This window comes from Delphinapterus leucas, chromosome 9 (assembly GCF_059928025.1).
Source record: "Delphinapterus leucas isolate spDelLeu-1000000601 "Yukka" chromosome 9, BTC_Dleu_Yukka2, whole genome shotgun sequence".
In the NCBI taxonomy this organism is placed as follows: domain Eukaryota; kingdom Metazoa; phylum Chordata; class Mammalia; order Artiodactyla; family Monodontidae; genus Delphinapterus; species Delphinapterus leucas.
In genome coordinates this window covers 7,012,805-7,037,456 of record NC_143137.1, presented here as the reverse complement: position 1 = coordinate 7,037,456, position 24,652 = coordinate 7,012,805, and the positions used below count along the sequence as shown (strand labels likewise).

At 43.0% G+C, this 24,652-nt stretch overlaps 1 protein-coding gene and 1 long non-coding RNA gene across 3 annotated transcripts in view; one reads left to right on the top strand and one right to left on the bottom strand.

The window, feature by feature from the left end:
- Positions 1–4,421: 4,421 nt before the first annotated feature.
- LOC149748343 (uncharacterized) lies at positions 4,422–14,444 on the bottom strand. The gene is made up of 3 exons (XR_016394259.1): positions 14,071–14,444; positions 10,956–11,026; positions 4,422–8,929 (listed from the first exon to the last, which is right to left on the bottom strand). It is a non-coding gene; the product is annotated as an uncharacterized LOC149748343 (long non-coding RNA).
- Positions 13,289–24,652, top strand: part of ZNF398 (zinc finger protein 398) — a 34,634-nt gene continuing 23,270 nt past the window's right edge. Inside the window, exons 1-4 of one of the 2 annotated variants that reach the window (XM_022578607.3) lie at positions 13,289–13,747; positions 16,963–17,358; positions 23,725–23,851; positions 24,402–24,515. In XM_022578607.3, coding sequence (XP_022434315.1) covers positions 13,724–13,747; positions 16,963–17,358; positions 23,725–23,851; positions 24,402–24,515 — 661 coding nt within the window. In that variant the 5' untranslated portion in view covers positions 13,289–13,723. Of the gene's footprint in view, positions 13,748–15,838; positions 16,701–16,962; positions 17,359–23,724; positions 23,852–24,401; positions 24,516–24,652 lie in introns of those variants that run through there. The other variant, XM_022578598.3, reaches the window with a different exon arrangement.

Below are 24,652 nucleotides of genomic sequence, written 5' to 3'. Positions count from 1 at the left end.
ACACAAGGAAGCCACCTATGGTGGAAAGAGCTTGAGTTTAATGTGAGAAAGACCTGGCTTTGGATATAGGCTATATCGTCCGCCATCTTTGTGACACCAAGCAAGTCACTTGACACTTGGAACCTTAGTTTCCATATCTGAAGGGTCGCTGTAATAACTAAGTGGGAAGCAACTTAAATGTTCATTGACAAGGAATGAATAAAGAAAATGTGGTACATACATAAAATCGAATATTACTCAGCCATAAAAAAGAATGAAATAATGCCGTTTGCAGCAACATGGATGGACCTCAAGATTACCATACTACGTAAAGTAAGTCAGAGAAAGACAAATATCATATGATATCACTCATATGTGGAATCTAATTTTAAAAATGATATAAATGAACTTATTTACAAAACAGAAACAGACTCACAGATTTCAAAAACAAACTTATGGTTACCAAAGGGGAAATGTTGGTGGGGGAGGGGTGGATAGGAATAAATTATGAGTTTGGGATTAACATACACACACTACTATATATAAAATAGGTAACCAACAAGGAAGTACTGTATAGCACAGGGAATTTTACTCAATATTCTGTAATAACTTATATGGGAAAAGAATCTGAAAAAGAATGAATATATGTATATGTATAACTGAATCACTTTGCTGTACACCTGAAACTAACACAACATTGTAAATCAACTATACTTCAATAAAATTAAAAATAAAATATATGTAAGCAAAAAATAAAAATAAAAACTAAGTGAGAGAACATAGATAAGGCAGTTTTATCATAGTACCTGGCATTCATTCCTCCTGGCCTCGCCCCTCTCCCACCTCCCTCAGCCTCAGATTGTCTGGTATGCAGAGAGGCACATCCTTCACCCTACCTGGAAGTCTCCTTGGCTTTCTTCTCTCGAGTCTTATTTTCTCTCCTAGCCTGAATCTCCCAGTCCTGTGTTATTTCCCTGCTAAGAATTCAGCATAAAAGCCAGCATATTAGGCAAAAATCAGATATAGTCAAAGTTACCCCAAACGTCTTCCAATTTGCTCCTAATTGTTGTACACATGGTTTCATACAACTCTGTACAGCAGTTCTTTTTTTTTTTTTTTTTTTTGCGGTACGCGGGCCTCTCACTGTTGTGGCCTCTCCCGTTGTGGAGCACAGGCTCCGGACACGCAGGCTCAGCAGCCACGGCTCATGGGCCCAGCAGCTCCGCAGCATGTGGGATCCTCCCGGACCGGGGCGCGAACCCGTGTTCACTGCATTGGCAGGCGGACTCTCAACCACTGCGCCGCCAAGGAAGCCCATATACAGCAGTTCTTATACACACAAATGTTTCAGAACCAGTAACTTAGACCAGAAGCAGGAAGAAAATGAAAGTCCAGTTATAGATGTCTGAACATTCAAACCATCCTGCCTCTGAGATAATCATCGAATCTCTGGAGGTGGAGAAGCAACGAGTGGGGAAATGGAAAGTGTTGCTGCATGACTGTTGGGACTCCTCTAGTCCTCTTTAATATTAAACCTCTATAAGCTTTCCACAGTCAGTAGACTTGAGTGCCGTCATTCCACTAAGCACATACTGGAGGCACACAAGATGTGAAGTATCTGCCACATGGGGGCGCTATGAGAACTAAAAGCTACAATGTGCTTATTCCAGCAGCGCTTGGTGTATAGTAAGCACTCAACATAAGTCAGCTGTTGTTATTACCTTCTTTAAAAGGAGCAGGTAAAAGATCTAAAAATCCCAGAACCAGATGGAAAACTGCCTTTCTCATTTCACTGAGAAGCATCATATACACTTAAATGAAAATATATGAACCAGTTCTTTTAAAATATCTGGTTAGAGAAACCCAAGATTCTGAAAAATCACACACACACACACACACACACGGAGGAAGAACCTTACCTATAATATTCTGTTTTATTTTTACTTTTTTCTTTTCTGGGGCTAAGCCAGGATCTGTTTAAATTACTGGGATTCACTGTTCACTGTTCTTTTTCTGGTACGGTGCTGGAAATGAGGAGGAAGGTGCCTGTCAACCCCTAAAGAGAAACCATATCCTAACCTGCAGCTTAGATTGTAAAGTTGCATTTGTCAAGTTTGAACTCTGATTTGAATCACTATTTACAAGCAAACTCTGATGTTTCCTCCTTAATAAGCAGGAGAAAAAAATCTTGTTTTTTAAGCAGGAATGAATGGGGGAGGCTGTATTGAATCTAGGAATTCCGGGAGAATGTGGCAGTCTGGTCCCCAGCTGCATATTAACAGATGCCTGGCATAGAATTTTGTTTAGGAATCATATTAGCCACTCCCACCTGCTGTATGGGGCAAAATGCATCATCTAACAGATTACTCTTTCCCTTTTTTTTTTTTTAATTTACTTATTTTATTTTATTTATTTTATTTTTGGCTGCATTGGGTCTTCGTTGCTGCACGTGGGCTTTTTTCTGGTTGCAGCGAGCAGGGGCTACTGTTCTTTGCGGTGCGCAGGCTTCTCATTGCATTGGCTTCTCTTGTTGCGGAGCGTGGGCTTTAGGGGTACAGGCTCCAGTAGTTGTAGCACGCGGGCTCAGTAGTTGTGGTTCACAGGCTCTAGAGCGCAAGCTCAGTAGTTGTGGTGCATGGGCTTAGTTGCCTCATGGCATGTGGGATCTTCCCGGACCAGGGCTCGAACCCATGTGCCCTGCATTGGCAGGTGGATTCTTAACCACTGTACCACCAGGGAAGTCCACCCTTTCCATTCTAAAGATCTGGCCCTCCTAGTCTTACATTAAGGAAACGTTTCCATGAGCTGTAGTGAACTGTGGAAAAAATATGTGTTCGAGGCTCTCTACCCCCGTAACAGCTGGAGAAAGTGTAACAATGACACAGATGGGGAGTTCCTGAAATAAATCCCCAGGAGGCATCTATAAATTTATAAAATGTGGATTCAGGGGAACTAGCCATGGGGAAGGCTTGGGACCCTGTTGCTTACTCATTGTCTTGTCAAAATTAAATGTTCTGTGGTTGCAGTTATACTGTGTTTTGGTGATGGTGACCATTTCTGTCTCTTCGGGAATGAAACCTGGAGAAACCCAGTGTCATAGTCTCACTTTGGAAATGATAGAGCGAGCTCCCCTGGGACTTGCAGCACCCCAGACATACGTTAAGAGTTTCCTCTGATGCATCTCAAAGTAGTCTCTGCAGTGTCCACGCTGAGGAATCCCACAAGTGTGCCAAGTTAGTAAGTGCTTTGTGCTGTGAAAGTGTCAACCTGCTGTATAGCACAGGGAACACTACTTCACTTCGCTGTACAGTAGAAACTAACACAACATTGTAAAACAACTATACCCCAACTAAAAAAAGAGAGATCAATGTAGATGTCCTTCTCCGTAGGGACAGGAATTTGTTTTGTTCCCTGCTCTATTGCCAGGGTACAAAATCTGATACAGAGTAGGTAAACACATCTTTGTTGTATGAAAGAATATTAAAATCAAAATATGTTGCCACTTTAAGCAAGACTAGAAAGAATAAGTAAAGCTCTTCTCTTTAAATGACTTGGGATCTGGATCACTTTCCATAATGAGTTTTACCAAAAGCTTTAATCTGAGAGCATTACAATTGTCTGCAAATTTGCTTGAGAACAATATAAGAAGGAAAGTTTTTTGAGTGTCAGAAAACTCTGTATATCCCACACGATCAAAAGTATAATATTTTATCATAAAAAAGAAGGTCTCTGTAAATAAATGCAAAAGTATAAAGAAAATAAAGTCATACCACCTACTCAAAAAAAAAAAGTGTCAATGAACCAGAAGTCCCCCAGAGATGATAGCAAAATGCACCGAAAGCGAGGCTGAAGTTGTGAGTTATTATTACTTTTTAAAAAATATTTATTTATTTATTTAGGCTGCTGCAGGTCTTAGTTGCAGCATGTGGACTCTTAGTTGTGGCATGCATGTGGGATCTAGTTCCCTGACCAGGGATTGAACCCTGGCCCCCTGTACTGGGCGCGCAGAGTCTTACCCACTGGACCACCAGGGAAGTCCCTGAGTTATTGTTTCTTTCATGAAGACTTCTTCCAAAAATGTGAGGGATTAAAAAAAAAAGAAAGAAAGAAAAAACTCAAGAGGGGGGAGGGCCTTCCTAAGCAAGGTACCAAACCCCAAAATCATAAAAGACTGAAAATGTCAATTACATAAAACTAAAAAATTTCTGTTTTGCAAGATGCCAAATGGCAGATGTCAAACTAGGGAAAGTATATATAACACATAAAAAATTGCTGTGTTATATAAAGAGTTTGTGCAACTCAACAAGAAAACATCAACAACTCAACAGAAAAATATTTTAAATGTGAACAGTTCACAGAAAAGGAAATTCCCAAGGCTTTTAAGCTTAAGATGTTCAACTTTACTCATAATAAGAGAAATACAAAGTTAAATTAAATGAGATTCCACTTTTTACTTAGGTTGGCAAAGATCAAAAAAGTTCATAATACATTGGGTTACAAATATGGAAGAAAAAAGCACTCTCATACATCTTGGTGAGAATTTGTGAACATGACCTCTATGAAGGACAATTTATTGATAGACGTCAACATTTTATCTTATTTTCTAATTATTTTTGGCTGCACCGCACAGCATTTGGGCTCTTAGTTCCCAAACCAGGGATTGAACCAGCACCCCTTGCGTTGGAAGTGCAGAGTCTTAACCACTGGACCACAGGGAAGTCCCTACTTCAACATTTTAAATGTACACACCTTTTAACCCAGCAATTCCACTTCTAGGAATTTTTCCAACAGATGGTTTTGTACCTATGCACAGAGAATTATGTTCCAGGATATCTGTTACTATATTGCTTATAAAAGCAATATTATCTATTTAGACTAGAAATAATCTAAGTGTGTCTCAATAGGGGATTGGTGTCAAGTAAGGAACTACACAGGGTTTTACCCTATTTGCAAGTTCCCAAGTTAGCCTGCCATAGTTTCCATGGATGCTGGACAAGACAGGAAATTCCTGGGTCAGAGACAAAGGACTCTGTTACTCACAGAGCAGGGGGCAGTGTGAGCTTCGTGTTCCGGTCAATTCATTCCTGGGGGTGACACAATATGGCCCAGGTGGCTAAGGCACACACAGTGGACCTGTGCCAAGGAACAGCGAGCCTAGGAGCCCCCAGCTGGGGCTGCCAGATTTAGCAAGTAGAAACACAAATGTCCAGTTAAATTTGAGTTTCAAATAAACAAAAAATAATTTTTTTAAAATTTATTTTTGGCTGTGTTGGGTCTTTGTTGCTGCATGCGGGCTTTCTCTAGTTGCAGCGAGCAGGGGCTACTCTTCATTGCAGTGCGTGGGCTTCTCATTGCAGGGGCTTCGCTTGTTGCAGAGCACAGTCTCTAGGCACACGGGCTCAGTAGTTGTGGCTCATGGGCTCTAGAGCTCCGGCTTTGTAGTGGTGGCACATGGGTTTAGTTGCTCCGTGGCATGTGGGATCTTCCTGGACCAGGGCTCGAACCAGTGTCCCCTGCATTGGCAGGCGGATTCTTAACCACTGCGCCACCAGGGAAGTCCCCCCAAATAATTTTTAATATAAATGTTTCACAGGGCACATTGACACTAAAAATTACGTGTGGTTTATTTGAAATTCAAATTTAATTGGGCCTCTTATATTTAATCTAGCAATCCTATGTTAATCTTGTAAGGGGGATGTTAGTTGACTTGTCCAACCTCTGACCTGGAGGAAGACAATATCTTTACTATCTTTGTCAAGAAAAAAATCTGCCTTCTCCCCCAGGGGGAGACATGGTCTCTGTCCTCCCAGGTTGTTTGCATACACATTCCCTTGAATGAAACAGTTTTATCCAGTCCAGGATAAAAACTGTTACAAGACATGTAGAAACACCATGGAGAATTGCCCACCAAAAATTCACATAAACTATGGAGTAAAAAACATGTATGTCATATGGTTGATGTAGGGATTAAACCTGATGGTTGTGTAAACAAATAATAATCACTAGTTCATTTTCAGTTTCCTTACCTAATTGCTGTTTTAAATTTTTTGCAAGCTTCTTTTATGATTTCATTTAGCTTGCCAACCTAACTTTCTGCATCTGCGCTCTGCTCCCCACTTTACCACATTTTAAGATCCAACAGCACTGCCCCTCATGTACTTTTCTGAATATCCCATGCTGAGCACACCTCTGGGACTTTGCATGGCTCTTCACTCTGATTGGAACGACCATCTCCCATTCCCGGGACAGCTGATAACTTCTATTTTCCTTCAAGACTCAGCTATGTCAACTTCTCCAGGAAACCTTCCCTGAAACTCCCAGGACACAGAAAAAGTTTCTTTCCTATATGCTACTTACTATAGCTGCTTTTATTTCATGTTTATATCTGTTGTGGGTTGGACTATATCCCCCCCCACACAAAAGACATGTTGAAGTCCTAACCCCTGGTATCTGTGAATGTGACCTTATTTGGAAATAGGTTCTTTGCAGATGTGATTAAGATGTTAGTTAAGATGAGGTCGTATGGGAGCTTCCCGGGCTTCCCTGGTGGCGCAGTGGTTGGGAGTCTGCCTGCCGATGCAGGGGACGCAGGTTCGTGCCCTAGTCCGGGAAGATCCCACATGCCGCGGAGCGGCTGGGCCCGTGAGCCATAGCCCCTGAGCCTGCGCGTCCGGAGCCTGTGCTCCGCAACGGGAGGGGCCACAACAGTGAGAGGCCCGCTTACCGCAAAAAAACCCAAAAAACAAACAAAAAGATGAGGTCATATGGGAGTAGGGTGGGCCCTTAATCCAATATGACTGGTGTCCGTATAAGAAGAGGAGAAGAGAAGAAGAAACACAGAGGCACAGGGAAGACACTATGAGTTGATGGGGGCAGAGATTGGAGTGATAGTGATGCCTCTACAAGTCAGGGAACACAAGGATTGCCAGCAAATCCCAGAAGCTAGGTAGAAGCAAGGAACGACTCTCCCTAGAGCCTCAGAGGGAACATGGACCTGCCAACACCTTGATTTCAGAATTATAGCCTCCAGAACTGTGGGAAACTAAATTTCTGTTGTTTTAAGCCACCCAGCTTGTGGTACTTTGTTATGGCAGTCCTAGGAAATGAATACGAGGTCACATAATTACACAATATGCATTGAGTTGAAATTATTTGCTTTCTTGCCACCTCCCGCTGCTAAGTAAAGCTACAGCCCCACGAGGAAAGTTTACCTTATTCCACTCTTTATCCCCTGTAAAATATCTGGCACATGGAGGCACTCATAAATGATTGTAAAACGTGAAAGAAACGTTATAGTGTCAATGATCATTGTTGACTTTTCCAAAACCCAAAAGTTCTTAATCAGTTTACACTTGGCAGTGAAAAGACAATTTTGCATATCATTGAATGTTTCAAATTGTAATGTCTTCTCAGTGAAAAATCTATAACCATCCTCAGCCATCTCTGATTGGTGGGCTCTCTCTTCTTACCTCATTCAGGTAAAAATTTCACATTAATATTTGGTTTAAAGGCAATATGGGGAGTTCCCTGGTGGTCCAGTGGCTAAGACTCCACGCTCCCAATGCAGGGGGCCTGGGTTCGATCCCTGGTCAGGGAACTAGATCCCACATGCCGCAACTAAGACCCTGCGCAGCCAAATAAACAAATAAGTAAATATTAAAAAAAAAATACGCGGGGAAGTAGTGCAGTAGAATAGTCAAGAACTTGGGCCGTGGATAAACAACAAGGCCCTACTGTATAGTACAGGGAACTGTATTCACTATACTTTTATAAACCATAATGGAAAAGAATATATAGATGTATAGCTGAGTCACTTTGCTGTACAGCAGACATTAAACACAACATTGTAAATCAACGATATTTCAATAAAATTAAAAGAAAAAAACAACTTGGACTGGGAAGTCAAAAGAACTTGTATTTGAATCCCTACTTGTCCACTTCTTAGTCCTGTGACCTTGGGCAAATTATTTGACTTTTAAGGCATGTTATCTCTATTATAGAATAGTTGAGAAGATTAGATTATATAATACATGTAAAGAGCATAGCATGGCCCCTGACATTTGGTACTCAATAAATGTTAGTTGTTATTGCTATAAAGAGATCATGAAAGGGAAAGACTTTAATATAATTTTTCCCACAACTAGAAGAAAATGTAAAACTATTTTTGTAGTTTTGTAGTAACATGGCAAAACACAAATTTAGAAGGCATAAAGGGAAACACACTGACAGATTTGACTACATAAAAATAAACTTGGGGAATTTCCTGGTGGTCCAGTGGTTAGGACTCCATGCTGTCACTGCCGAGGGGCCAGGTTCAACCCCTGGTCAGGGAATTAAGATCCCACAAGCTGTGTGGCGTGGCCAAAAAATAAAATAAAAAATTTAAAATAATAAATAAATAAAAGCTAAACTTTGGAACATTAAAAGACACAACAACAGCAACAAAAACAAAAGTGAGAGTTATGTATTGCTGGTGGGAATGTAAATTGGCATAACTTCTCTGGATAGCCACATATCTCAAGAGTCTAAAATAATCATGCCCTTGCCCAGTAATCTCTCACTCCTGGCAACTGCATCTAAGAAAACAATCAAAAAAGCTTATAAAAATTATGGATAAGCAGAATCATCTTAAATTTATGTTGTGGTAAAAATTAGAACCTACATGTGTAAATAAATTATTAAACACCTGTACAATGAAGTAATATGTAAACATTTCATTTATGTTTTAGAAGTATATTTAATGCTAGGGAAGATATTCAAGTGTATTAAGTAATAAAGGCAGCTTGCAAAACAGTACTTACGGTTCCAACTATGTTAAACAAACAAACAAATATACATAGAAGAAAGAGGCCTGGAAGGATAGACACCAAAATGCTGAGTGATTATCTCTGAATAGTGCAGTTATAGGTGGCTTTTGTCTTCTTTATAATCGCTGTATACTTCAACTATTCTGCAAAGCACAGAAAAAGAATAATAAACGTGAATGGAGAAAGACAAAAAGAAAAAGTAAAGGCGTCAGCCTCAGAATTCTGGTGGCCACTGGTAGTAAAAATAGAAAATATTTTCAACCTATTTACATCATATAAATATAAAAATATTTAAATAAAAAATAACATCCATACTTCCAACCGAGATGGATAATAGACTTGGAAATTTCCATCTACAATCACAGTAATCTGGTCACTGCACAACTGCCAGGCCTTTCACATACGCCCGGATGAGAACTACATGCACATGTTCTGGGGGTGCACTATTTTCTATTTGGCTTCAAGTTCAGTGTTTGGCCAAATTCTGCTGTTCAGCTGTGGTGTTCAGCCTTGGCCACTGCAAAGTGGAATAGTTGAATGCTTACTCAATGCCATTTCTGGCATCCTTAAACTTGTACATGAGTAAGACTGTGCTGTTGGGTAGATTTCCATCATATCCCATCAGTGCATCAATCTTCAGTAACGTAAACATGGCATGTCATGGACCTAGAGACTGTCCTACAGAGTGAAGTAAGTCAGAAGGAGAAAAACAAATATTGTATACTATCGCTTATATGTGGAATCTAGAAAAATGGTACACATGAACTTATTTGCAAAGCAGAAATAGAGTCACAGATGTAGAGAAAAAACTCACAGTTACCAAGGGGGGAAGGGGGGGATGGGACCAACTGAGAGATTGGGATTGACATATATACACTACTATGTATAAAATAGATAACTAATGAGAACCTACTGTATAACACAGGGAACTCTACTCACTGCTCTGTGGTGACCTAAATGGGAAGGAAACCTAAAAAAAGTGGATATATGTATAGGTATAACTGATTCACTTTGCTGTACAGCAGAAACTAATACAACATTGTAAAGCAACTGTACTACAATAAAACGTAATTTAAAAAGAACATGGCATATCAGTCATTGTTAGTATATGAATATCTGCTCTCAAGTTTAAATATTTGAAATTCCAGATGTAACTAGAAGTGCAAAATCCGATGATGTGCTTTATATGTGGAAATGCTAACAATTGAGGTATATATGAATGTATTTTTAATATTGCAAAAGTAAAATGCTACAATAATTATTGAGGATTATGAAAGGTGCTGATTTTATGTAATAAATGAGAACTTTCAGATAGTAAATATTAAGTTAATGTGAATATTGAGAGAATGTCATCCAGATAACTTAAAAAAAACAATATATCCTTTTTGAACCTACAGATGTTCATAAAAATATAAATATGACCACAGGGCAAAACTAACAAAGATTAGATTGTATCACAATTCTAATTACTGTAGAATTATTTGGTGCAATTGCATTCATAACACTAAGTAATCTTTAGAAACTAATGTTTAATTAAATTCCATTTGGTCTGTTAATCCTAAAAAAGAAAAAGCCCTATTTGGTAATTTTTCACATATTAGGAGGGTAAAATTAAATGCAGAATGTCAACATGGCTACCTCAAAGTTTCACAAGGACAAAAAAAGTCATGTACAAGACATATATGATGAATCATCTTTGATTGAGACATGATTAAAAATAGACAGGGAGCCTGGAAAAAAAGGAGAAAGGAGATAAAATGAGACACCCAAAATACATTTCTTCTCTCTAAACAACGGACTTTACAAGAATGCTTTTAATTAGACAATGCCTTGTGGTTTGGGATCTGTGAAGGGTAATATTTTTTAAAGCTTGTAGAAATAATTACTGTAGACTGATAACCATTTTAAGCTGTTGAAGAGAAAGGATTTTTTAGATTTGCCCAAGCTATGAATTCTAAATATTGATTTATTTTAGAAAACATTCCTAAAAACTTTTTCCTGATTTATATTTTGTTGTACACAAAAAGGTTATTGAAATTATGAAATATGCTACCACAGTACGTATATGGTATATGTGACATTTGGACATGAAGAATCAACCTTAATTTTTTTAGGTTTGACAACATAGAGGATTAATGATTAATTCAACTATGTTTCCTCTTTCCTTACTTGATGAACGATTCCCGGGTCTCACACACGTAGTGAATTTGACTTTGAGAAACATTTATGGAATGTAAAATCTGTAAAGAGAAATGCACAAAATTATTGACTACAGAACAAATATGGTAAAGGCTATGGGTACAAGCATATAATTTGTTTACTCCCTTCAGTTCTATATTCAGAAAATGGTTATAGCTTTAAAAGATGTAATAGAAAATGAGTGGCTTCAAGCAGAAAGATTGTAGACTACTTCCACAATTTTTCTTCAACCAATAACAAATTTTGTTAAACAAGAACCTTTGAAATTGTCTTGTCGTGTACATATGCAAAATATTTAAACAAGATAGAACAACAGCTATTACATCCGTCAAAGGCTTCTAGAATAAAGAAGGCCTTAATTCTGTATTTTCCAGAGAACGTTACCAACGTAGCAAGACTTACTAATAACCAATGGTGATTTGCATGGAAAGCAGTTTGTTTGCTGGAACTTGCTGAATAAATTGATGTGCCTTAAGAATGCAAGTATTTCCTACATCATTGCTGCTGAAAAAAGATTTCCTTTTGATTCTACTCTAAGGAAGATGCTGAAATTGACGTGCATACAAGGAAAGCCAAGATGCAGATGGAAACTTCAATTATTTTCTTAACTTGAAAACCAGTTAAATTGCTCCATTGTCCCATTTCTAGATCCAAAGTTTAAGAAAAAATTTTTCTCCAGTGAGTATGTATAGTGGCAAGAACAGGCTAAAATACTAGAAATTAGAAATTAGGGACTTCCCTGGTGGCGCAGTGGTTAAGAATCCGCCTGCCAATGCAGGCGACACGGGTTCGTGCTCTGGTCTGGGAAGATCCCACATGCCACGGAGCAACTAAGCCTGTGCACCACAGTTAATGGAGCCCCGTGCTCCGCAACAAGAGAAGCCACCACAATGAGAAGCCCACGTACTGCAGGGAAGAGTAGCCCCCTCTCGCAGCAACTAGAGAAAGCCCATGCACAGCAACGAAGACCCAATGCAGCCAAAAATTAAAAATAAAATAAAGTAAAAAGATATTAAAAAAAGGAATTAGAAATTAAAAATATGAGGATGGCCATCTTAAATCTGCTTCTGAAAATATGTATTTTCTTGAAACAGTGCACAAAACTTCAGTCAGCAAAATTGCTTCGATGAAATGCTATCACCATCCCCCCAAATTTTCAAGGCTAAGAATTAAAAAAGAGAAAATCTTTACCTTAATAAGCTCCTATTAGAAGAAAGAATATTTAATGGTAATGTTACCATATTATACTGGCAGAACTAGACCTATGCCCCAAGAAGCTCAGTTGAAAGTATCTTATTTAGTAATACAATTGTTTCTATTTAATGGTCATAGGAGTGTCCAGCAGTTGCTGTTCTTGCCTTGTAAGTTCAAACTTTAAATTTTTTAAAGTTTTAATTACTACATTTTTAATAATAAAATTACAAAAATGAATTTCCTTTCCAAGAAAATTCAGATTTCCCCCCTCTCTTCTAGAAGTTCATTCGATTATGGTGATATTCTGATTCAGAGAATAGCAATTTTTTAAACAACTTTATTGGAGTATAATTGCTTTACAATGACAATTTTTTACCATCATTCACCATTTGACCAAAATATATATTAATTTGAGGTAGACCTCAAATTACATACTGCAGGTGTAGCTACAGTGTAAAAATAGCTTAGTAGGCTCAAGAGCAGGCCCAACAGGACGGTTCTCATACTTTTGTGATTTGTAGCTTCTTTAACTGTTATGGGCATTGACGATTCATTTGCTGAAATACAGGTTTGGGAGGACTCTGGGTCACGTTCAGCCTGTTTGAAAGGAGGGCCTTGCTGGAAACTCAGGGTTATGTGGTTGTCTTACTGTAACATACGCTCTGTCAGCCTTAGATACACAACCTCCGTAGATAGCACTTGGTTCTTTGCTGTCCGTTAGCACAGACCCAGCAAACCCCAGCTTCAATAATCCGAGATATAAGGACGACTGTAGTTTTGGTCCTAACACCGGCCACGTGGGATGTGAACCGCTTCCCCTTGGGAGCCACATTTGCAATTTCTGCAAGTGACGAACGTCGTCTTCATCACATATCTGTGCCTCATGGTCTCTGATTCTAACCCACTGTCACCCTACGCCCTGTCCGGCACCTGGACCTCGCACTCCGCCCATTTCCACCTTCCTGCATCGGGCCGCCCTCCCCCTGGCGCCTCCCTTCAGACGGGGCCTGCTGATTGGGCCTCCAGAAAGAAAAACACTTCCCAGAATGAGCCCTGGTTTGTGGCTGGGCCCTAAGCACCAATCTGTTGAGCACTCTCGGGGTTTGTGAGAAAACAAGACCCACTTAGTTCCGTAGAACAAACCGTTCGCGAGCGGAGCCGAGCGAAGCCCGACCAGCCGGTGGGGCGCTAGTGGCCGCCGGGGCCGGCAGGGGGCGCGCTGCCGCGGCGGGCGGGCGGCGCGTCTAGGCCCGAGCGGTCCCTGGGGTGCGCTCGGTGCCCACAAAGCGCCAGCTGAGGGGCCGCTGCGGGCTGAGCGCGGCTGAGCCTGCCCGCCACCCGAGCTCCACCGGCCGGCCGTCCCGCGCCTCTGCCGCGTCCCCGCGCCCCGAGCAGCCGGGCCCGACGGCAGTGCGAGAGCCGGGTCGGGAAGGAAGGGCCGGGCGGGTGCCGCCTACGGAGAGGCCGGGGGTCGGCCTGCGTGGGGCAGCGCGGAGGCGGCGGCAGCGGCGGCGACTCCGGCCCCGGCCGGACAGCGCAGGACCATGGCCGAGGCAGCCCCGGCTCCGGTAAGGGCGGCCTGCGCGCCGAGCTCAGTGAGCCCGGGAGGGTCGGGGCGCCTCGGGCTCTGTGGTCGGACCCGAGGGAAGGGAGGAGGGCAGGGAGCCCGGCCTGTCAGGCTCGGGGGCCCCGGAGCGGGGCGCAGCCCGGACGGCCGAGCACAGACACTCACCGGGGTCCCGCCGGCAGGGGAGGGGCCTGGGGGGGACCCCGACGCCGAGCGCGGGTCTGGGACAGCTCGCCCTCCCCCATCGTTGGGTCCCTGCGCCTGGGTGTGAGGCCCCGGCTCGCCCATCCCGTTTGGAGGTTTCCAGCGGAGAGAGCCTCTTACACCAATGGAAGAGGAATGAGTGAAGCGATCCTCGCCTGGTGCCAGCCCCGCTCCTGCCTGCCGGACGCGGGGCAGTGGAGTTGGCTTGGTTTGGGGTTTTCATCTGCCATTCTCCAGCCCTGGGAGCCGACCCCACAGTCACCCTCGCTGCCGCCTCCGTGAGCCTCGCGCAGCCACAGATGCCGTGGTGACGGCAACACTTAGGTGTGTTGAAGGACCGCCGGAGGACAGGGATCCCCAGTGCCCAGCCCGTGACGATGCCGGACACGCAGGAGGCCCTCCGTCGGGATTGCAGAGTGAACTAGCGGTGCAGGTTCGGAGGGCGGGATTACCTTCTGCGTGTTTTATTCGTTACGCAGATGTTCACTGCAGGCCTGCCGCGTGCCAAGCCCGCTCCGTCAGTTGCTAAGCCTGCAGAGCTGACCAAGACAGTCGCTGCACACAAGAGCCGTGCAGAACCAGCAGGGACTAGTCAAGTGACAGGACCGGAAACGATGCCTTGGATTTGCCAGCTAAGAAGCCTCTGCTCACCCCAAAGAAAGTCATTGTAGTGGATCAGGAGCCAGACTGGCCTACAGAGTAGTGACCCGAAAGTGAGAGGGGGGAAGAAGAGGAGGAAAAAGGGAGCAGCAGCAGTGGGGGTGGGGGATCGAGCAGAAGGAATGTCATCTGTGCCCTCAGACCTATTTTTCCCTTTTGGATCTTGTTTTTCAATATGGTAGAGATGATCATGTGTCTATATGCCGGCCCTGTCCAATAGAAACATAATAGAAGCCACGTATATAACCTTAAACTTTCTAGCAGTCACATTTTATTTTTATTTATTTATTTGTTTACTTATTTATTTATTTATTTATTTATTTATTTATTTATTTATTTATTTATTTATGCCCAGTGGCCTGCTGAGCCCTCGGCAGTGAAAGGGGGGAGTCCTAACCACTGGATGCTGGGGAATTCCCAGTAGTCACATTTTAGAAGTAAAGAGAAATAGATGAAATGAACTTTAATGATATGTTCTATTTAACCCAAGGCTTACAAAATATTTCAGTGTGTGATTAGTATTAAGAAATTATCGATGAAGTTTTACATTTTCTCCCCATACTCAGTCTTCAAAATCTGGTGTGTATTTTTTACTCACGGCACATCTCAATGGAAATAAATGCATCTCAACTGTTCAGTAGCCACGTGTGGCTACCATATTGAACGGTGCAGGTCTGTCCCATGGAGAAGACCCCGGAGAGATTGAAACATTGACCATAAACAAGAGAAAAGATTCGTGTACCTAAAAATGTGGAAGGAGGTGGCATTCAGAGCATTAAGTGGAGAGATTCGTTTTAAATAGGATGAACCTTTTTCCTGAGGGAAGGAAAGAAGAAAGCATGGACTAAGCAAGCTACTGATGAGTTTGAAGTGGGAAGGAGGGTGAAGAAAAAGAAGAGAAAGAGGAGAACGTTGAGAGAGTTGAGGTCTAATAATTCTAACCCTCTTCTCAAAGTAGGAGGCCGCGTCATCTCCTGAGAGTGAGGGGCCTGCAGCGGACAGGAGTCTTCCCGCTCAGCCTGCGCTCCCTGAAGCAGCAACAGCAACATCACCTTGTTTTCAATGCAAACTCCCAGTTTTCCTACTCGACCTACTGAAGCAGAGTCTTGCATTTTAGCAGGGCCTCCAGATGATGCTTAGGCTCATCGGTTTGAGAAGCGCTGTACTAAAAGCTGGAGAGGGCCAGGGGCTTGTGGTGGCCACGCTGTGGAATGGGAAGCGGAGTGTGGGGCACAGGGCAGTGCTGAGTCCCTGCTGAGCTTAGAGACCGTGGGTGTGTGGTGACACCAGTTTACCTGGTTGTGTGACTTCATTTCGTAGGGCTTACCAGCCTGCTTCCAGGAACAGAGAAAGAACAATTGAACTGATTCAAAGCCGGAGGTTAGCCGAGCAGGTGAGGCAGAAAGGCAGACGAGTGAAGGGGTTGAAGTTAGCTGAAATGATCACCTAAGGAAGAAAGCAAAGCCCGGAGCAGGCCGGTAAACCAGGAGCAAATGGAACAGTCAAGGGTTCAGTGGGATCGCAGAGCAGGTGAAAGGAGAAAAAGGTGGTGGGAGAGCTGCAGAGACCGGAGGTTACGGCCAAAGAGCCGGTTATCAAACTCGTAGAGTCAGAAGGCTTTGCAGAGGTCATCCTCATCCAACCTCCCGTTTCTTGTAGGAGTTTCATTTTCTATACACTCTTTGTTCCAAGGTATGTTCAGTGAGGAGGCAGCCTGTTATGTTCTTGGAAAGGTCTAGTTCAAATAGGCCAGAGTTTACGTTCCTGAAAATTTCATGTTGGTTCTAGTTCTGCCCTCTGGAGTAACACAGTATAGGAGTAAACAAGTCTGTCCTGCCTTCTGTTTTATAACCCTCAAATATTTGAAAATAGCTGTCATGCTTTCTCCACACTCAACATTCTCAGCTTATTCAGCTGCTCCTGAATGATATGGTTGTGGCTTGTCAGCAGGGTGATGGATGGGGCCGGAGCCTAAGTCAATAAATAAGGGGTTTATCAGAAGGGCACCGAGCTCACTGAAACCTGGAAAGATCCTGATGCACTTAGAGCTTTTCCAGAGACAGAGGATGCAGCAGCAACCTGGCCTCTGGGTGAGTGGCTCTGTGCCAGGCTGCTTCTTGATCCAGTTTCACCTGTTCACTGTCTTACCTACTCCATCCCTCAACCACCAAAGCAATTCTCTTGGCTTTTGATGTCAATGAGCTCCATAAAGATGAGGCTTATGCAGGCACTACTAATACTATATTTAGATTAATCTCCGCTGGCCACTCAAGCAGCGCTTATCTCATTTTAGTTCGGATTAGGGCTCCTTCTAACACTCAATGTCTCATCTCCTCTTTCCACTGCACACAGACTCCTGAATGGGACTCCGAATGCCTTACATCCCTGCAGGCGCTTCCTCTTCCCACACCCCCAGCAGCAAATGAAGCACACCTGCAGACTGCGGCCATCTCCTTGTGGACAGTAGTGGCGGCCGTGCAGGCTATCGAGAGAAAGGTGGAGGTCCATAGCCGGCGACTCCTGCACCTGGAAGGACGGACAGGGACAGCCGAAAAGAAGCTGGCCAGCTGCGAAAAGACAGTGGCTGATCTCGGGAACCAGCTGGAGGGCAAGTGGGCGGTGCTGGGGACCCTGCTGCAGGAGTACGGGCTGCTGCAGAGGCGGCTGGAGAACTTGGAGAACCTGCTGAGGAACAGGAACTTCTGGATCCTGCGGCTGCCCCCCGGTATTAAAGGAGATATCCCAAAGGTAATACCTCCACTTCTGCGTGCACAGTGCTACCACTAGACCTTAGACTATTAGCAAGGGGTAGTCTTGGTCAATCAGTTTGGCTGAAGGAACCAAGAAGTTGTTTTGTGTTTTATCTATTTTGGAAGCATTCCACGTTCAATTTAGTGATCATGTGAAGTGTCAGACTTCAGATTGGAAAACTCTTCCCAATCCAAAGTTGGCTATCCGGCAGATGGATTTTTTTCTCTTTTGCCCATTACCCCACAAGTCACTTTCTTCTTTATTAACCTGTCTGCTACAGTCTTGGTTGGAAACAAAAGTAAATATTATTTAAATCAGTCAATTTGAATTTGTTGGCAATTCTGGTAAAAAAAAAAAAAAGTTAGAGGAGGACAGAGGAAGGGATGTGGAGTTAAGTGGTTAATATAAGGTTTGGGGCTGTCTGTGGGTCTAGGATCCACATGGATCCTGTCCTTCCGCATCCTTTACAGAGTGCGCCACAGTGCTAGGGCCCGGCCTTTCTGAAGGGAATAGTCCCTAAAACAACAGGAAATAAACATCATTCTTGAGCTGTGGAAGACAGCCTTGAGGCAGCTAGTTTCCAAACATGCCCGTTTATTTATTCATTCATTCATTCAACAGATACTTCTTGAACACTTAGTATTTGCTTGATATCTACTTCCTGAAGGCACAGCAGTGAACAATTCTTGTAAGCTCCCCTGGAGCTTAAATTTTAGGGGGAAAGATAATATAAACAAACAAAATAAACCCATTTAAGTACTTTGATAAAAATAAAAGTGCTATCTGGTGATTTATTTTTTAGATTGGATGTCACAGAAGGTCTCATAAAGTAGCTAATTTTTAGGCTGAGACTAAATGACAGGAAGGAACCTACTGGGAGAAGATCTGAGGAAGAGCTTCCCAGGTGTAAAGAACACCTGGTGCAATGTCCCAAAGGCACAAACAACCTTGAAACACTGAGGGGAAGGAAAAAGACCAGTTGGCTGGTGTGCAGTGAGTAAGTGGAGCACGGCTAGAGAAGCAGGGGGCAGCTCATTTAGGGCAGTGTTTTTCAGCCCTAGCTGTACAGGAATCACCTGGGGGCTTTTAAAATTTTGATGGGCATCACATCTAGAGGTTCTGATGTAACAGGTTCAGGATGGGGCCTAATCATTAATCTTAAAACTCCATAGATAATTCTAATATGCAACTACGGTTGTGAACCACTGACATAGGGCATTGGAGACCGAGGTAAGGAATGTGGACTTTATCTTGGGTGTAATGGGAAGACTGGGGGATTTTTTAGATGAGGAGCTATATCTGGTCTGTATTTTGAAAGAATCTCTTTGGCCGCTCTGGGCCGAATGGGTCATGGGGGTAAGAACAGAAGCAGGGAGAAAACAATAAGGCAGCTGTAATAGTAGGAGGGCCGAGAGTGGCTTGAGTGAGGGTGGCAGTAGTGGAGATGGAGACAAGTGGACAGATTCAGGCTGCTTTGGTGGTAAAATTGACGGTAGGACTTACTAATGGGAATTAGGGAATGAGGAATTAAGAACAAGAGCTGTAAATTAACTGTGATAATTTACTGAGCACTTACTGTTGTAAGTGCTTTAGTTACTTTAATAAGACTCCTAACTTGCCCAAGCTCATACAGTCAGTAAGTATAAATGCTGGAGTTGTACTGTGACCCAGTTGGCTCCAGAGCATATGCTCTTAACCACGGGCTCTTAGGCTTTTGACTTGAAGGACTGGATGGATGGTATTGGCACTTACAGAGGTGGGGATGCTTCAGGGTGGGAAGGAATTAGTTCTCCTTTGGCAGCATTGGTTTGAGATGGCTGGGATACGTTCAGGAGAGATGTTAAGTGATCTTCGAAGCCCAAAGGTGAGAAATATTTGGAAATCACTGACGTACAGATTGTATTGTTAAGTCATGAGGCCGGAGGTGATTACTTTGGGAGAGAATGTGGAGAAGCAGCAGAAAGAGTCAGAGGACCAAGTGCCATAAGTGGGAGTGGTGGCCAGTGAGTGTGTGGGTCACAGGGTCAAGGGACAGTGGTCGTGTGGGTTAACGTGTTACCGAACGGGCTAGAAGGATGAGGATGGTGAATACAACTTGGCAACACAGCCTCGCTGGGGACCTTGCAAGAGTTGTTTTAGTGCAGGGGCGGGGATAGAAGACTGGGTGGAGCAGGCTGAAGGGCGAACGGGAAGAGAGGCGATGGAGGCTCCTTTAAGGCTGGCGGGGGCGGGGAGCAGAGGTGAGCAGGCGGCGGAGGGCTCAGAGTCAGCTTCTTAGAACCTTCCCCACGGTGTGTTTTGTTTGTGTATCTGGAGCACCTCCAGAAGGGTTTTTGGGTAATTTAAACATAATATTTGCCATAAAGTTACTTACTGTCTTACCTGGATGAGTGGATAACATTTAAACTGTCCATCTTTTTTTTTTTTTTTTGCGGTACGCGGGCCTCTCACTGTTGTGGCCTCTCCTGTTGCGGAGCACAGGCTCCGGACGCGCAGGCTCAGCGGCCATGGCTCACGGGCACAGCCGCTCCGCAGCATGTGTGATCTTCCCGGACCGGGGGTGTCCCCTGCATTTGCAGGCGGACTCTCAACCACTGCGCCACCAGGGAAGCCCTAAACTGTCTATCTTAAACTCCAAAGTCATATATAAAATAATGTGATTTCTCTCAAAGATTTCTTCATGAAATTGAAATATATCGAAGATTTACTAGATTGAAACATGGGCCACAGAGGTAGAAATTTTGTGTCCTTGATTTGTTGAAAATGCTCTTATTCTGCCCTTACTTTTGAATGCCAAACTCAAAATAATTTTCCCTCAGATTTTTTTTCTTAATTTTAATTTTTTAAATTGTGGTAAAATATATATGACATAAAATTTACCATTTTGTGGGGGAGGGAAGAAAAGAAAAAATATTTACCATTTTAAGTGTACAGTTCAGTGGCATTAAGTACATGCCCATTGTTATGCAGCTGTCACCACCACCCATCTTCAGAACTTCTTCATTTTGCAAAACTTTAATGCTGCACCTATAGAACCCCCCCATTCCCCCCTCCCCCAGCCCCTGGCAACCCCGCTTCTGCTTTCTGTCTCTGTGAATCTGTCTGCTCTAGGTCCTCATCTAGGTAGGGTCATGCAGTATGACATCTGTCCCCGTACGACTGGCTTATTTCACTGAGCATGACCTCTCCCAGGTTCATCCATGTTGGAGCAGGTGTCAGAATTTCCTTCTTAAGGCTGAATAATATTCCATTTCTCTCACAATTTTAAAGGCATTGGTCCTTTGTCTCATAACATCAAATGCCACTGATGAAAAGTTTAATAACAAATCAATTCTCATTCGTTTGTAAGAAATCTCTCTTTTTTTTTTTTTTTTTCCTCTCTGGAAGATTTTATCTTCTATTTGTACTTGGTTTTTCTAAAATTTGTTGAGGATGTGTCTGGGTGTAGGTCTTTTAAACTTTTTGTTGGGCACTCGGTGTGACCTTTCAGTCAGAAGACTGATATGTTTTCCACTCTGGAAAATTTTCTTCTGTGATTCTGTTTTTATAATTTTTCATTTCCCCCTTTCACATTTTTTTCTGTTCTCTTTCTGGAATTACTGTTTGACAGATGATGGATTATTGTCTTTGTGTCTTTAACTTTTCCTTCATATTTTTCACCTTTTAAACTAGAGTTCTCTGACGTTTCCTTCCAGCCTTTCTTTTATTTTAACAAGTATATATTTAATTTTCCAGAATATTTATTTTCTTCCTTTTTAAAGCAGCCTGAATTTTTTTTTAATGGATGCAGTATCTACTTGAATGTCTCTGAGAATATGTATTGGAGCTTTTTTTTTTTTTAAGTCTCTAGGATTGTTTGTAGTGTGTGTTCATCTTGATGCTGTCAGTTTTACTTTTTCAATATCGAGTAATCCTTGGTTGTTTGTAGGTTAATTAAGAGGTTAATTTGAGGAAGCTGGCGTGTTTTCTCTGCCATCATGTAAGTCTGTTTAACCAAAGGATCTTTCCTTTGCAGGAGAGGCTCTCTCCATAGGTGCCCGATATAGGTGGGCTTCACTTTAAGGTGCTGTGCAAGGAGCAAACAGGCAGTGCTGGGGGGCCACCCAGAGGCCAGGAGTAAGGTGGTACTCTAAGTTGTCAGCACCGCACTGGGACCGGGTGCTGTCTCCAGGCAGGTTTTTTTGTTTTTGTTTTTAAATATTTAATGGCTGCGTTGGGTCTTCTTTGCTGCGCACGGGCTTTCTCTAGTTGTGGCGAGTGGGGGCTACTCTCTTCGTTGTGGTGCGCCGGCTTCTCATTGCGGTGGCTTCTCGTTGCGGAGCATGGGTTCTAGGAGCGCGGGCTTCAGTAGTTGTGGCTCGAGGGCTCTAGAGCGCAGGCTCAGTACTTGTGGCACACGGGCTTAATTGATCCGCGGCATGTGGGATCTTCCCGGTCCAGGGCTCGAACCCATGTCCCCTGCATTGGCAGGTGGATTCCTAACCACTGTGCCACCACGGAAGCCCTCCAGGCGGGTTTTTTAATTTCTTTAGAGTTGAGGTCTGGGTTTCAGCTTTGGGGTAAATGCTGCTTTCCCAGGGCTGATGAGGACAAGGCAGGGGGCCCCGCTATTCCAGAGGTCGACCTCCAGACTGCAGTTTATAACCAGTAACCCCTACTCAGCATCTCTGCCAGCTTTGAGCTTGGAATTCTCTGGATTCCTTACTGCAGTCCTTTCCTGTGTGTTGTCAGAGATGCAGCTTCCTCGTACCTTAGACCCCAGCACAGGCGCATCCTCTAGGTCTCAGTGAGAAACTCATCAGAAATTCTGATCTAGTGACGGCCTCTCCTTCTCATTCTTGGTACTGGTATTGAGTCCCTCCTGCTCTTATTTACTGTCATTTCAATGGAACTCTGGGTGGAAAGGGAAGTACATGTGTGTTTAGTTCACAATCTTGAACCAGAAGCCCATCTCAATCCTTTATTTTTGTCATTATTTTATCACGTGTGTTTCTGTTGTAAGCTATCACAAATCTTTTGTGTAGTGAGATTAGATAAAAAATTAACTATTGAGCATCTACGTTTGCCTCAGTTGGTTTTAGATGCTGAGCAGGATGTAAAATGAGTAATTTATGGTTCTAGCTCCTGAGGAACAAAATTTATGGTTGGGGAAGTAGAGATGGCACAAATGAAGCAATTAGAGAGAAATTAATTGCCTCATAGAATTGTACAGACCTTTGTATTTTAAAGGATATGTTAAGTTTATGAAGATGAGTATCTTTTTATTGAATTTTTTAATTTGGGGAAAAAAGTATATGTATATATACTAGTTACACGGAGTCTTTCTTGCTCTTGGATATTTCTTTTCCCGTAGCATCCTGTTTTTATTTTATGGGTTTAATATCTCTCGATTCTTTATGGGATTACTAATTAAGGTTTTTTAAAAAATTCTGTTGCCTAGGTATTTCTATTTTTTCCACAGTTATTTTTTTCCCTCCTTTTATTTTAGTCTTTCTTGATCATGTGGCAGGATTTCTCTAAATGGTCACTGATACTTAGAAATAAGCTCATATTTAAGAATAAAACTGTTGAAAGCTGTCAGGCAGGAAAAGGAAGAGCTAACCATTATGACGATGGCAGAAGGAGAAGAGCTTCACACTAGGCGATAGTGCCCATACTTGGTGCCTTAATTCCCCAGGCAACTCTTGTATTTCTTTCCAGAGAAACATATCCATTTGCCTGTGGATAAGCTCCTAGCTTTAGACAGAATTGTGCTGGAGGGTGGGAGGATTCTGTCCTGTACATGACCATTTCCTTCATGAAACCTTGACTCCAACTAGGCAGAATCTATAACTGCTCTCTGAATGCACTCTCCAGTGTTCCATGCTTAAATGTTTTTCCCATTCACATTAGGCCTGTTTATAACCTACCTGTCTTTTAGGACTGGCCAAAGTCGCATCTTTTCTAGACTCATCCCAACCCCATTATAGCTCTGTTTCCAAAATTTCTTGTCCATGTCATTAATTTGAGTGTAGTCATATGCTCCTTTTAGGCAGAAACGATGTATTTATAATCTTGGTGCTTAGGATAAGCCTTGTACTTGATGGATATTCACAATATGTAGAGTTCTGTGAATTAAATCCTGCTTTGCATTTGTACCTACCTCTGTGAGTGACTGTTTACACTCTCCTAGAACTCATAGCCCTAAAGTTTATCACAGTGAAAACACTGTCAGCTCTTGGAGGTTAGACCTGTGTCTTAAATATTGCCTGTATCCTTTCAGCATCTCACATAGGTTTTTTTGTAACTAGTAGGCATTTAGTAGAGATTTATTGAATGGTTAAATTGCAGTGAGAGACACTAACCCCAGTGTTGTAATTTCAGGTGCCTGTGACATTTGATGACATCTCCATCTACTTTTCCACTCCAGAGTGGGAAAAATTAGAAGAATGGCAAAAGGAACTTTACAAGAATATCATGAAGGGCAACTACGAGTCGCTCATTTCCATGGGTGAGGCTAAGTTGGCATCTTTTGAATGAGGTGACAGCAGCTCCATGAAGTCTCAGAATGGTCCCTTTTCCTCCAGTGTCCTCATTTTCACTGTGTCCTCACACACTTCTGGTTCCAAGCGAAAGATTTTCAGTTCACCCTTGCTAAATAGGAAATCATGATCTCTCCTTCTGCCAAATCGTGGGACGGAGAATGAAGTTCAAGGTTATGGGTTATGGGTGTGCCAGCTGCAGTGGTTTCCATAGTATCCTTCACTTTGAAAGGGCCTTGCCTCTCCTCCTTGAGGCACACTCACTCTTACTCCATGGAAGTAGCAGGTGGTGCCCAGGTAGCACATGTGCCTTTCCCACACCTCACCTCTCCTCTTACCTGTTTCCTAATAGATAGCGCCCATAGTTGGAGGTGAATGGATGGGGGGAGGCGATCTAGACTCTAAAAGAAATTCCCTGGGCCTGTGCACCTCACAGCCTTCAGTTCAGCTTTTATGGCCATCAGTTGTCATCCTCATTTATCACTTTGTCATACCCTCTTTCCCATTTTCCTCTCCTAGATTATGCCATGAATCAACCTGATGTCTTATCTCAGATTCAGCCAGAAGGGGACCATAATACAGAGGACCAGGCAGGGCCAGAGGAAAGCGAGATTCCCACAGACCCCACTGAAGGTGAGTGAGAGAAGAGAGTATCCACTCCTTGTCTCCCTTTCCTGGTCAGAGATGATGGCTCAGAACTAAGGTAAGTAGGGCTTAGGGCTTCTAGAGCCTCTCAGTCCTAAAGCAAGTAGACTGCGAATGGGTCATCA